Genomic DNA, 14,209 nt, shown 5'->3' with positions numbered 1-14,209 from the left:
GTGATTTAATGTGTATGTCTTTTTGTTTGTATACATTCTTATCCAGTGTGTACTGTTATCTTGTGAGCATACATTTGTAATTCACATAGTATTGTGTTCTAGATTTTATATTTCCTTTTTATCTTTTCACAAAGCGTTACGTTTTTAAGATCTGTCCATGTTGCGATGTTCCCATCTAATCTGTTGCTTCTACCTGCCACATGATAAAACACTGTGGTGTTCATCTTTCACAAGTGACTCTCTACCTTCTCAGTAATGGACTCTCAGCCCGCACTCACAGTGCAATGAATATCCTCTCCTTAAGGATGTGTGGCAGGATTTCTTTGAGACATCTAGCTGGGCCAAGAATTGTTGGGTCTTGGGGTATGCCTCTACTTAATCTGACAAACTAGTGCCTGCTCGTTCTCTGGCAGAGTGGTCCTCACCTCCACCGACAACACCCAAGGGCTTGCCTCAAACCCACTAACATTTAGTACTATGCAGCTTTCTAATTTTGCTAGTCTCATACTCTCAAGTGATATGGCATTATTAATTTGAATTTTTGTCGTAACCAATGATTTTGGGTTTCTCTTCATATGCATACTAGCTTTTTAAGTTTCCTCTTCCTTTTCTTTCTTCTGTCCTTTATCTAGTTCACATCTTTTGCCTCATTTCATATTGGGGCTGCAGTCTTCTTTCTTGTTGCATTCTAGATATTAATCCATTTTCAGTTTTAGACATGCAAATACCTTCTTCCATTCTGTCACCCATCTATTAACTTTAGCCAAGATTAAAGATTAAATTTAATCTTTAAATGTTTAAATCTTTATTTAATCAAAGTCATTGTTTTTCTTACGGTCTGTGCTTTTGGCGTTTTATGCTGCTCTTCTAATATCCAGTATATCTCAGCTACACTGGACTTTCCCCATCTTCCTTTGTTGAGTATTTAATATGAAGTCTTCTCTTTGGTTCATGTTGTTGCTTTTGTGAAAGCTCTGAGCAGAAAATAACCTAGATGTGTAGCATAACAGATACATGTATCTCTCTCCCAAAAAGAAGTTGGGAAATCCAGTGATAAAACACAGGATTGCTGCAGCAAAGTAACATTGCCCCTCTGGGCTGCAACCTCATCCAAGACAGAACAACATGTTGCGGGAATTCACCTTTGGATCCTCAGGTCAAAGAACTGATGATCCTGTCCATGACTGAAATGTTCTAGGACAGCAGAGTGAAGATGGAATCATCCCATATAACTTCAAGCAAAGGTCTAAGAGAAAAAAAGGAAGAAGAGAGAATGTGTTTCTGTTTTTCTTTTTGTTTAACTTTTGACTTCTGCATCCCAGATGACTAATAATAACTATGCCTAATACTGAAACCAATTAAACATTGCATGACCCCTGTTAAGAGGTGCCTTATTATATATACAAAATGAGAAGACCCTTTTTAATGTCAGCTCAGGACTATTTCAATCAGTGTCTATAACTGCTCCCTACCTTATATAAAGACCTTGCAGGGCTTCCCTGGTGATGCAGTGGTTGAGAATCTGCCTGCCAATGCAGGGGACATGGGTTCGAGCCCTGGTCTGGGAAGATCCCACATGCCGCGGAGCAACTGGGCCCGTGAGCCGCAACTACTGAGCCTGCGCATCTGGAGCCTGTGCCCTGCAACAAGAGAGGCCGCAATAGTGAGAGGCCCGCGCACCGCGATGAAGAGTGGCCCCTGCTCACCGCAACTAGAGAAAGCCCTCGCACAGAAACAAAGACCCAACACAGCCAAAAATAAATAAATAAATTAAAAAAAAAAAAAAAAGACCTTGCAAATGCAGAGTTGAAAGAGATGCTTTTCTTCTCTGAACCAGGCGTTTCGCTTGCTCTAAATGCAGAACTCTGCAGCACCGTGAGTCTAACCATTCACTTGTGCCAACAGACACCTCTAGTTTGTGCCTGAAAATTTTCTTTCATAGTTCATCTTGAGCCTTCACAATTACCTAGCTATAGAAAGGAAATAAGATTTTGTACTGTCCTTTTTCAAGGTAGGACGAGGTTTAGACAGATAATCATTATCAAAGTTTAAATGATTTTAATGATTTAATTCTTACTATAAACACAATATTAAACATTGGAACTTTTGTTTGATTATAGAAGAAACAGAAATGTTGACTGCTGATATGGATGCAGGTAAGTTAGCATTATTCTTTTTTACTGGTGCTTCACTGGTTAAATTTGCATTTTAATGTCATTTGCGTGTGTGTGAGTATGTATGCATATATGCAATATAATTGATTCAAGCAACAATTACCTTTGATATCAACTTAAATAGAAAAAAATAACATGACTACTTTCCTTATCATTTTTAAGAAAAACAAGCATAAATGCTTCTTGAGAACTGCTTTTAAAATGGGTTAATTCATATGGCTAGTTTTGAAATGAAAACAACACTCTAGTCCTACAAAAGATTTTTCTATTTGTTATGAGATTTGTTAGGTCAGTTTTGTCAAAAACAACCAGATTTCAAGTGTGACCCAGGACATACATTTTGAAATAGAAAAATAATAGATGTTAATTGAATGAACCTGCTCTTTTGCAATATTTTAAACCATGATAACAGGAGGTCTGTGAAGATCTGTATCTTGGCCAGTTCTGCACTGAGGGCCAAATTTAATTAAAGTATTAAGTTTCTGGGAAGACAGTAATTGATAAGAGCTTTTGAGTCAGACTGACTTGTATTAAATCCTGACTCAGTTATCTGTTAGTTGTGTGACCTTAGGTGAGTAACAAGCTCAAATGCAAATTAGGAATGAAGTATCTCCCTATTTTAGGAGGTTTAAAAACTGAAGTTCATGTAAGACTCCCTTCCAATTGCCAGGCCCAAAAACTATCAACCATTTTTTAAAAATCAGGCAATGAGTGAAAGATTTAGATCTCAAAGCTACAGATATCAGTTAGAGGGATTTCCAACAAAGGCCCTTTATTTTCTACTCAAGGTAACATTAATTTTCAGATACTACCCAAGCTGGTTTCATGGTCCTCAAATGATGGGGTCCCTCTTCTTTCAAAGGTCCAAGCAGAAATTTAAAATTTATCATCACACTCTTCCCCCAACACAGTTCTTAGGATGGATGGGACTCACCCCAAAATCTTTTATCCACATTTGTTCACAACTTCTCTCCCTTGAGGACCTACCTCCTTCTTATATGCTCAAAGTAATTGAGAGTGATATTAATTTTCCTTTCTCATTTGGGATTGCAGAAATTTTTGTGACATGATAAAATAGAGCGAGAGAATAAGAAGAGCATCTTATACTTTTACTTTCTTCCTTTGTCATGAATTCTCTTGCAAATTCATGTCTTAAGCCTTGCTCTACCATGTCTCCCAGTGACAAACATGCCTTGTCTGAGTGCTCACAGAGGAAGGAAATATCATCACATGTCAAGTGGCTAAAAACACAAACCCCCTCCCAGCCCACTGATCCTGGATTGTCCAGGGGTTCCTGGCACATTACCTCTCAGGGTTAATATGATGATTAAGTGATATAAACTATATACAAAGTACTTAACATGGGGCCTGACAGAAAGTACTCAACATTAACATCATTAATGTTAATATTATTGGAAAGAGTCCCATATAAATAGCCTCTAGAAAGTAAAAACTATGAAAGTAAGAAGCTGGAGTTCTGCATGTGACCCCCATCCTGAACTGTCATGGTAGCAATGCCTGGGCATGTGGCTTCTCTTATCTTCCAGAGTCTGGTAAATGTTTAACCCCTCAGGCAGCCTCTTTCTGCCACTAGTCCACCTTGGGCAGAACTTCAGAGAATCAAGCCAATTTTAATATTAAACCAGAATTTTTAAACAAGGTGAATAGCACAGTTTAGCAGCCAAAATTATTTACTAATGAATCTGGCCTGTTTCTTATTAGTTGTGACTCTGCTGTTTTTATGGCATAGATAATCAAGAAGTTTGCCCAGAAGGTAATGGTTTCAAAATCATAATGATACAATCTCTTCCTTTCTTAAAGAAAGAAAATGGATAAAATCGTTTTTCCCTAAACTGTCCTGCGGAGTTAAAAACGGCACGCACATTCGAAGGAAACGAGTCATAGGAGGAAAGCCAGCAAAAGTGGTAAACCCGCACAAAAAGTTATAATGTCACTTCCCAGGAGCAGCCCAAGTTTGAAAAAATAAAGGTGGGGGTGGAATGTGGTAATTACAAGAGACTAAGAGTCTTGCAATGGAAATATCTTCGAGCCACCTGTCTGGGAGGATGGCAGTGACCACACAAATGTCTTTACAGGGAGACTTCCCATGGCAGGTGGCAATTAAGGAAGGTGAGAAAATCAACTGTGGAGGAATTTATATCGGTGGCTGTTGGATTCTGACTGCTGCACATTGTGTCAGGTAAAAAAATATCTCCAGTAGATGTTGGATTTCCTGAAACAATGAAGTTAGGTAATAGAGATTGTGGCAGGTGATAAATAAAAACATATATAAGAAAAACCATTGACAAGTTCCACTCTATTATCTGCTAAACGCCCTCTGATATTCATGATTGGGATCCCAGAGGCCAATTCCCCAGAACCCACTGTGTTCCCCTCACACCAAACTGTTGATCCCAGCTGGCAAGGGCAGATCAAACCTGTAGGTACCAAATTATTTCATTTGGCTCATTTGCATGGATCAAGGTCAGCTTGGAGAACAGGTTCAGAATTCTGCCCTCAGTTATGACCTTTAGAATGAATGAAACACCATTTATTGAGCACCTCTTACAGACCAGATACTGTGTCCAGCACTTTCATATATGTTATTTTGTTTTAGTATTCTTAACAGTCCTAAGAAGTAAATATTATTCCTCCCATTTTCTAGATAAGCAGACTGAGACTAGAAGTTACATGACTTGGCTAAAGCAACACTACAAGTCAGTTGCAGAGCCAGGGTAAAATCAAGTTCAACGTATCTGACAGTAACTTAGATGAAGGCCTGCTTAGAAAATCTGCAGGTGACCCAAAGTTGAGAGAGATAGGAAATCTGTTGAATGACACCCATAAAAATCCTCATGGATTGGAGCAATGCACCAACTCTAATTTCTTCCTTCTGAATGACCCTTTTCTCTTGGCTTCTGTTACACAACACTCTCCTGGTTTTCTACCTACCTTTCTGGTCATACCTTCTCTGCCTTCTTTGCAGCTTCCTCTTCCAGGGACTAAGCATTATTGCTTACGTGAAATACCTGAGTTCCTCAAGGTGTATCCTGGCTTCCTCTTCTCTTCTTACTTCTTCTTCCTAAAATTATCTGTACTTTAAAATACCACCGTATGCTGACACAACGATATTTCCAGCCTAGACCACTTCTCCAACCCTGACCCTACAGTACACTGACTATCTTGGCTCTATCAGAAGTAAATCAAATTCCAAAGGTCTAAGACGGAGCTCATGATATGCCCCTTCCCCCAGATATGGTCCTGACCCAGTGTTCCCTATCTCAGCAAATGACAGCACCATTCATCTAGCTACACGGGGCAGAAATCTAAAAATCTTCGCACTTCACTCCCTCAACCCTACCATAGCTCAGCCAGTATATCACCAACTCCAGATGGCATCTTTAATTTCCAATTATTTAATTCTCTAAACTTCTTTCCATCTCCACTATTACCCTGCTCCCACCTCTCTCCTGGATTATACCAACCGATTCTGAATTGGCTTACCCACAATCACTCTGCCCAGCACTGCCCGCCCCCATCTATCCATTGCCTACTGTGCAGCAAGAGTAGCTCCATATCTGTTTTTGACCACTTCCCACTTAAAATTCGACGGCTTTGCATTCCTCTTGGGATAAAAAACTAAACAAAATGTTTAACACAGCTCATTAGGCCCCAAGTGATGTGACCCCTGTTTACCTTTGCCGATCTCGTCTTACCCCACAGCGTCACTTCTTGCCCCTATTTCACCTGCTCTGGCCTTCTTTCCATTATTCAAGTGTACCTTGCTCCCTGCTGCAAAGAGACCTTCACATATGGTTTCCCATGCCTGAAATCATCTTTCCTACCTTGTTTCCCTAGTTAGTGCTACTTGTTATTCAGATCTCAGCTCAATCCTCACTTCCTCAGAGAACCTTCCCCCACTCCCTAAAGTCTAAGCCCTCCTGATATGTTCTCAGAACCCACGTGCTGTGAGTTCCCTCACTTTTTACAGTAGAATACATATCTTCACTGGTGTGATTATCCATTTAATGCTGCATCCTTTCCTAGACCCTGAGTTCCATGAAGGCAGGAACTATTTCTGATTTGCTCATTTCTGCATCCCAGTGGCTAACACAGTGCCTGGTAATAGTAGGTACACACTAAATATTTGTTAAGTAAATTGAATGGATCAACAGTTAAACGTTAAACAATATTCAGGACATCTGATCCTGAAAAACACCAAAAGTAATATGAAACACAGCATTCTTGGAACTCTAAGTTTAAATAAAAGCATCCTGAACACTCATTAGTTCCTAGGACATCACTGTTTAACTGTAAGGTGATTCCCTGAGAAACTGATGGTAGACACCCAATTTGCTGGAAACCACGAGGTGAAAACTGATACGAAAATAGAGTGAGGCATCGGGACAGGCAATATTTAGCCCATTCACCATTTCAACCAAATTCTAAAACAGCTGCTGTGTTCCAGGTATAATACTCAACACAGGCATCTATCTATAGATGATAAGACCCTATCTTTGACTTCAGGTAGCACAAACAAGAAGAAAGGCTTGTGAGCAAATAAATACAATGCAAATTTAGGATGAAGTCAGTTTTAAAGGTCAGAATGATGACTGCTGCTGTCTTCACCCTGGGAACCTCTGGGGTTCTGTGCTCTGACTCCCTATTTCCTCAAGCACATTTCTTGCTAGATGCTCTCTGGTCTCTGCTTAAACACCTTCAGTGCCGATGCTCTTACTTCAGAGGCAGCCAACTCATTCTACTTCTGGCATATCTGGTACTTAGTAAGATCTTTATGTCCCTAATATTGAGCAGTTAGATGAACTATTCCTCTCTTCATTTACCCACGGACTTTAATTCTGTCCTAAGAGAATTTAATTGCACTGCTTCATGACAGCAAAGATAAAAAAAAAAAATCCGGGAAAATGAAAAACTTCCTTAAAAGGGGAGAATTTAAAGATGAAGCATCAGAAGTCCAATTTATAGTTGTTTTTTTTCTCAATATATTTATTTCCCTTTTCCTTTCTGTTACAGAATCAGCAAAATTCATCGTTACCAAATATGGACATCATTTACAGATTTGTTAAGACCTGACTCTCAGATAGCTGTTCAGTTGGTAAAGCAAATTATTATCCACGATAAGTACAGTGGAGCCACCTACCAAAATGACATAGCTTTGATTGAAATGAAAAAACACCCAAGCCGAAAAGAATGTGTGTTGCCTCATTCCATCCCTGCCTGTGTCCCCTGGTCTCCCTATCTATTTCAACCTAATGATAAATGCATCGTTTCTGGCTGGGGTCGAGAAAAAGGTATGTTTTACAGTTTGTTAATCAGAATCCAGGGGCTGAAAAAATGAATAGGAATAGAAATGAATAGGAGCTAATCTCCTACTGTTCAGAGAGAAACATTGCATCAAATCTAGAAAAGTGAGTGTCCGGCCAAGGGCAGCTCATGGGCATAGGACCTGTGTGGTTGCCCAGCACCCTGGGCTCTGGGCACCGAAGAGCCTTGTGCTTGGTGTACTGCTCTGTTGTCACCATCAAGAAATTCTTAATAATTTTTGCAGGGGCCCCACCTCACATTTTCAATTTTCACTTGGTTCTGCAAATTATGTAATTGATCCTGACCTAGAGTTTCAAAGGATACCTATACTCTGTGATATAGAACGTACATTGAGGGGTAACCATTCACCAAGAAAAAAATAGAGTGACGGGGGACATATAGCATGGACTTTCTGGATTTGTTGGAATGATACTGATGAAAGATAAAAAGGTTTTCAAAGGGATAGTCATAGTATATGCTGAGTCAGTGATCCCACAACCCTTCAGCTCTCTCTGCTGCCCTCCCCTATTCTCCATGCCTCACACCTACACATCCCACAAACAGAAAGAGAACATAAAGAATTCATTCTTTGAACTTCTAAGAAGACTTGAGGTGAAAATTCATATGAATAAGAGTTGTAGACCCTTAGGGACAAATTATTAGCAAGACATGCTAAATTGGAGATAGATTAGAATTAATTTAGGCAATGCTTTTCCCTTCGTCTCGAAGTCAGCCTAGAAATTTAGCTTCCTTTTGACCTCTTAAACTCTTTGTAAATAAATTCACTGCATTAGTCTAATAGACTCCTATTCCAACACATTCTTTATAATGGCCGTATTGAAAAGTATAAAATATGCATGTAAATGAACCTGGATTTGTGGTATGTTTGAATACCCAAGATTTACAAAATACTAAAATTTTATTAGTAATTAATTCATCCAGAAAGTATTATGTCCTTATATTCATTCTTTTTTTTAATTAAATTTTTTATTGGAGTATAGTTGATTTACAATGTTGTGTGAATTTCTGCCATACAGCAAAGTGAATCAGTTATATATATACATATATCCACTCTTTTTTTAGATTCTATTCCTATATAGGTCATTACAGAGTATTGTATAGAATTCTCTGTGTTATACATTTGGTTCTTGTTAGTTATCTATTTAATATATAGTAGACTTTATATGTCTACTATGTCATATGTCAATCCCAATCTCCTGATTTATCCCTCCCCCCCTTTCCCCTTGGTAACCATAAGTTTGTTTTCTACATCTGTGACTCAATTTCTGTTTTGTAAATAGGTTCATTTGTACCATTTTTTTAGATTCCACATATAAGCAATATCATGTGATATTTGTCTTTGTCTGGCTTACTTCACTCAGTATGACAATCTCTAGGTCCATCCATGTTGCTGCAAATGACATTATTTCATTCCTTTTTATGGCTGGGTAATATTCCATTGTATATATGTATCACATCTTCTTTATCCATTCCTCTGTCTATAGACACTTAGGTTGCTTCCATGTCCTGGCTATTGTAAATAGTGCTACAATGAACACTGGAGTGCATGTATTCTTTCGAATTATGGTTTTCTTCAGATATGCCTAGGAGTGGGATTGCTGGATCATATGGTAGCTCTATTTTTCGTTTTTTTTAAGGGATCTCCATACTGTTCTCCATAGTGGCTGTACCAATTTTTATTCTCACCAACAGTGCAAGAGGTTTCCCTTTTCTCCACACCCTCTCCAGCATTTGTTGTTTGTAGATTCTTTGATGATGGCCATTCTAACTGGTGTGAGGTGATACCTCATTGTAGTTTCAATTTGCATTTCTCTAATAATTAGTGATGTTGAGCATCTTCTCATGTGCCTCTTGGCTGTTTGTTTTTTTTAATATCAACATTTTAATATTTTATGTTATTTTATTTTGGCTACACCTTGCGGCTTGTGGGATCTTAGTTCCCCAACCAGGGATTGAACCCCGGCCTTTGACAGTGACAGCGCAGAGTCCTAACCACTGGACAGCCAGGGAATTCCATGTTCTGTTTTTTAAAAACTTTTATTATGTACATTCACATGTACTCACAAAAGTAGAGATAAAAGTAAAATAAACCTACCTTTCCTTACGCAGTTTTCACAGTTATCAACATTCCGCCATTCTTGTTTTAGCTCACTGAATTGATCACAATCACAATAGGATAATTAAGAAAGTTTATTCATAAAGGAGTTAATAACAAAGATGTAGGTGGGAGGTTGGGGAAACGCAAGGGCTATGCAGGAACCCAGGACTAACAGTACCAGAACTGAGACCTTTCCTGGATCTGAAGGTATAAGATAAAGGAGAAGTTACCAGAAGGAGAAAGAGTCTTAGGTAAAGCAGGCTACCTTGAGCGAAGTAATGACCTTGGGTTGAAGGTTATAGCCGGCCCAAATCTCACTATCCTCTCTCCTTCCCTCCTTCCCTTCTGCTGGAGTCCTCTGCTGGAAAGCAGCTGGAAACCAGAGGTGAAGGCATTCCTATCGAGGCAATCCCTCCAGCTCAGGCTCTCAGGGCAGAGGGCAGGGCATTGAAGGGGGGTGGAGAAAGGATCCGAAAGAAAAATCAGGAGCTTTTCAACATATTCCCCCACATGCACTTATTTTTTCCTGGAGCATATCAAATCAAATCCCAGCTATCATGTAATTTTACCCATGAATACTCCAGTATAAATGTTTACCAGGTAAGGACTTAAAAAACAAAAACAAAACCACAACACCCTTCATACCCAACAAAATAAAAATGATTCCGTAATATCGTTGAATAACCAGCTGTGTTGAATGTGCCTTAATTATTTACAAAAATTTTTTACAATCAGATTATTTCCATTGGGATCCAAACGAAGTCCACACATTGCATTCAGTGGCTATTTTTCTTAAATCTCTTTTAATCTAGAACAGTTACCTCTTCCTTTCATTTAAAACGTATTTATTTTAAATGAAACTGGGTCATTCTTATTTTAGAATTTCCACACCTTGAGTTTGGATGATTGTATCCTTGATGTGGCATTTAACACGTGCTTCTATTCCATGTATTTTCTATAAACTAGTAGATATATTCTTATGCACTGATTTATTTATTAATCAAATGTGATTCAACACGTTTATTGAGCCCTTTCTGTGAGTGCAAGATAGTAAGGCTAAAGCGTTAAGATCTCACTGATGAAAAACATGGACCCAGCCAACACACAAGAGGTGCTGAGGCTACAAAGTGGGATGGCAAAGGCCAGCTCTCAAGGGACTTACAGTACAGAGGCGCCATCAGACGTGAATGCCACCACCAGACAGCAGAACATGACAGAGGCTTCAAGAAGCATACAAAACAAGAGTTCAGGGGAGGAAGCAATCTCCCGAGTCTTAAAAATCTCTCACATGTTACAAGAGCTCCCAGTTTTTGGAGGCTTATCCTGAGTTAGGGGAAATAATAAATTACTAATTTTTGAAAAGCTGTTATCCTGAATAAGGTAGTCATCTTAAGACTAACTTGAAGTAAGACTTGAAGGAGAAAAAAACTCTTTCCTGATTTGCTACATACATTGGTGGATTTGTTTCTTCCTCTGCTTCCCAGAAGAGAAGAATATTAGTCCTACAGTTAACTACTACGTGCTCAATACACTGCTAGGGTCTGTGGCTGTGTCCTCTCAGGATAAGCAAGAGGTCTCTGTCCCCAGGTAGTTTAGCGATTAATTGAGGAGCCACGTCATTTGGCATAAAATATTTAGTGTATAATAGAATTACTGAGTTCCTGCATTAATTACATAAATATTTATTAAGTAACTGATTTGTGCTAGCATGAGGCTGGGTGCTGGTGCAGCAGTGAATGAATCAGGCCTAGCCCTTGCCCTCTTAGAGCACATAAAAATTGCTGCAGGCTGGGAGAAAGGAAGAGGGGAGACAGGGCAAAAATTGACTCCTTGTACCTGAGACATCTCACCCTGTATTCTTAGGTTTTTCTCATCTTCCCTGGACTGTCAATCAGCAACAGCACCTGGTCCTTCTCTTTCCTTGGACCAAGTTCAAGTCCCAAATCTGTGACTTAAAAGGAAAGGAAATCCTAAATCCTCTTTCAATCACTTTCAGATCGTTTAGGAGATAGAGTTCCTCACAGAAACAAAAACACATAGATACTGGTAACTTCATACGTATTTCCTTCATCTTAAATTCTTATATTAAAAAGCTTTTTTCATTCTAACAAGCACTTTCAAGGAAATAAGGGACTGTAGGAAGACAGGAGCTATTTACGTAAGCTGATAACAGATTTCTAGCCATCCCCCAACCCTGCCACTGGACTCAGTGATCAGAGTGGAAGGAGTCTATCCTATTCATCTCACAGTACCCAGGCCAGATGTTCAATAATGCCCCTTGACTATTTTTAGAAAGACAATTCTAGAAACTGGGGATACCATCAATTGTATGACTAAGTTTGCTAATCAAAAGTTTACATATGTATTAAAGAAAATATATATTCTTATATGTTCCTAATGGTTTACTAAATTATGAAAGTAAATACTTACTTCGAGTTCTCATTTGTAACTTCAAAATGTCTATTTGTTTTCTCTCTTTGTTTAGATAACCAAAAAGTCTATTCACTTAAGTGGGGTGAAGTTCACCTAATAGAAAACTGCTCTAAGTTCTACCCAGATCGCTACTTTGAAAAAGAAATGGAGTGTGCAGGTAAGCACTGAGTGGCTTCTCAGAGATATCTCTATACGCACTAACCAAACATGTTTTTCCTCCCCACTGAGTCACCCCCTTTATCTGGGCCTCCAACTCTTTCCTTTGGCCTCTGGCTGTGGCATCATCAAACTTTTTCAGTCCCCTTCCCTCAGCTCAAGTTCCACAATCTAATACCAAGAGGAAAAATCTTCCTTAAGCCATTATGCAGCAGTCTAGCAAGGTGATTAAGAGCATAGCCTCTGGAACCAGACTGCCTGGGTTTACATTCCGGTCTTTACCAATTACTACATGTGTGACCTTGAGCAAGTTTCCTCACCTGCAACCTTGGTGGTCTTAATAGATGAGGAAAGTGAGATGCAGAGCAGTTATATAAGTTGCCTTACAGACAAGAAGTGGTATATTCGGGATCAAAACCCAGACTTCTAAGTAAAAATCCAAACGATCTCATTTCAAATGCGTCCAGTTGGAAGTAAATTCTCCCTCCTCGGAAATCCCTTTATGCTTCCCACAATACCTTCCACTCTCTCCTTTAAGATCACAGGGATGCTACTGCCACTACCTAACACAACTACAGCAGTCCCTACTTTTGTTGGTGATCCAAAGGCAGGGTACCAGCCAGGGTAGTGCATTTAGGACACTTTATTGAAACCACTTATAAATAGTGGGTTATAGAAAAAGGCAGAGTTATTGACCTCCTATAACTTCTTGGATACAGTGATTTAAAATCTCAGAAAGTCATAAGAGTGAGAAGGAAGTAAACAGGCCATTTCCTGTGCCCTCCCATCTTAAAATGGAGCTCAGGATTACAGAGGACAAAAGGAGAGAATAGCACAAAATCTACCAAGGGGCAATAGCACAGTTAAGAGGACAAGCTCTGAGGTCTGGCTGCCTGGGTTCATGTCCAGGCTCTGCCACTTATTAGCTGTATGACCTTAGACAAGTTAGTTAACCTCTCTGTGTCTTGTCTCATCTTAAAAATAGGGATAATAATGATACTTCTCTCATAGGGTTGTGGCGAGGATTAAAACAATGAATGACTAATACATATTAAGCACTCAGTGATCACTAGGTACTTCTATTATTTTCCCACTCAGCCTTTGAAGCTTCTTTCAGATTGCTATCTCATCATATGAGATATGCTTCCACCAAGTAGAGGAAGCAGGGGGAGCACTTGCTAAGCTTGGAGAATGAGTAGAAGACACAGCATTCCCCAGCCTGCATCTCTACAAGTCCGTGGGCCCGCTCTGTAAGGGAGCGCACGTGTTATTGCCTGTTAGGAAGGTGTAAGAAAGTCAGTGTCGGTACAGGCATTGGTGGAAGAGGCAGGAAGTCGGCATGGCAGCCTTGACAAATGGAAGTAAATGTGTGATCTTCTTTTTCCTTGGTCTTTCTCAGGTACAGATGATGGTTCGATTGATGCCTGTAAAGGGGACTCTGGAGGCCCCTTAGTCTGTAAGGACGCCAACAACGTGACTTATGTTTGGGGTGTTGTGAGTTGGGGTGAAAACTGCGGAAATTCAGAGTTCCCAGGTGTTTACACAAAGGTGGCCAATTATTTTGACTGGATTAGTCTTCATGTAGGAAGGTCTCTTATTTCTCAGCACAATGTATAAAAAACTGTGTTCTCTCTCTTCTTTCTACTCTTTTTCTCTCAGGAGTTACATTTTAATTGAAATGATACTGCATAATTAGAACTTCTTCAAGGAAAAAAAATAAAGGCAATTTTATTGGACATTTTTTAAAGGTCTCTACAAAGTTTATGCCATTTTGGAATTCTGTACAATTCTCAAATAAATATTCTAGTCAAGCATACATATTTTATTTATTAGAAAATGTGATTAAATGATCTCTTCATACAGCAGTGCTGTATTGACTGTACTAAAGGTTTAGCTAGTTGGATTGGCTTCCCATAAGCCTGGTTCAAACCCCAACCCTACCACCTACTCCGTGCTTGGCCCTGGTCAATTTATTATCTTTTTTGTGTCTCATTTTCCACTT

The 14,209-nt window shown here is 39.3% G+C and overlaps 1 protein-coding gene across 2 annotated transcripts in view; it reads left to right on the top strand.

The window, feature by feature from the left end:
* CFI (complement factor I) overlaps positions 1–13,925 on the top strand; it is a 38,088-nt gene extending 24,163 nt beyond the window's left edge. For both annotated transcript variants that reach the window (XM_024119261.2, XM_028491536.1), the window contains 6 exons: positions 2,121–2,156; positions 3,996–4,099; positions 4,271–4,374; positions 7,209–7,486; positions 12,104–12,208; positions 13,607–13,925. In XM_024119261.2, coding sequence (XP_023975029.1) covers positions 2,121–2,156; positions 3,996–4,099; positions 4,271–4,374; positions 7,209–7,486; positions 12,104–12,208; positions 13,607–13,824 — 845 coding nt within the window. In that variant the 3' untranslated portion in view covers positions 13,825–13,925. The remainder of the gene's footprint in view (positions 1–2,120; positions 2,157–3,995; positions 4,100–4,270; positions 4,375–7,208; positions 7,487–12,103; positions 12,209–13,606) is intronic.
* The last annotated feature ends 284 nt before the right edge of the window (positions 13,926–14,209 follow it).

Source organism: Physeter macrocephalus, chromosome 7 (assembly GCF_002837175.3).
Source record: "Physeter macrocephalus isolate SW-GA chromosome 7, ASM283717v5, whole genome shotgun sequence".
Classification (NCBI taxonomy): Eukaryota; Metazoa; Chordata; class Mammalia; order Artiodactyla; family Physeteridae; genus Physeter; species Physeter macrocephalus.
Note: the sequence above shows the minus strand (reverse complement) of the source record. Positions and strands in the feature narration are given on the sequence as shown.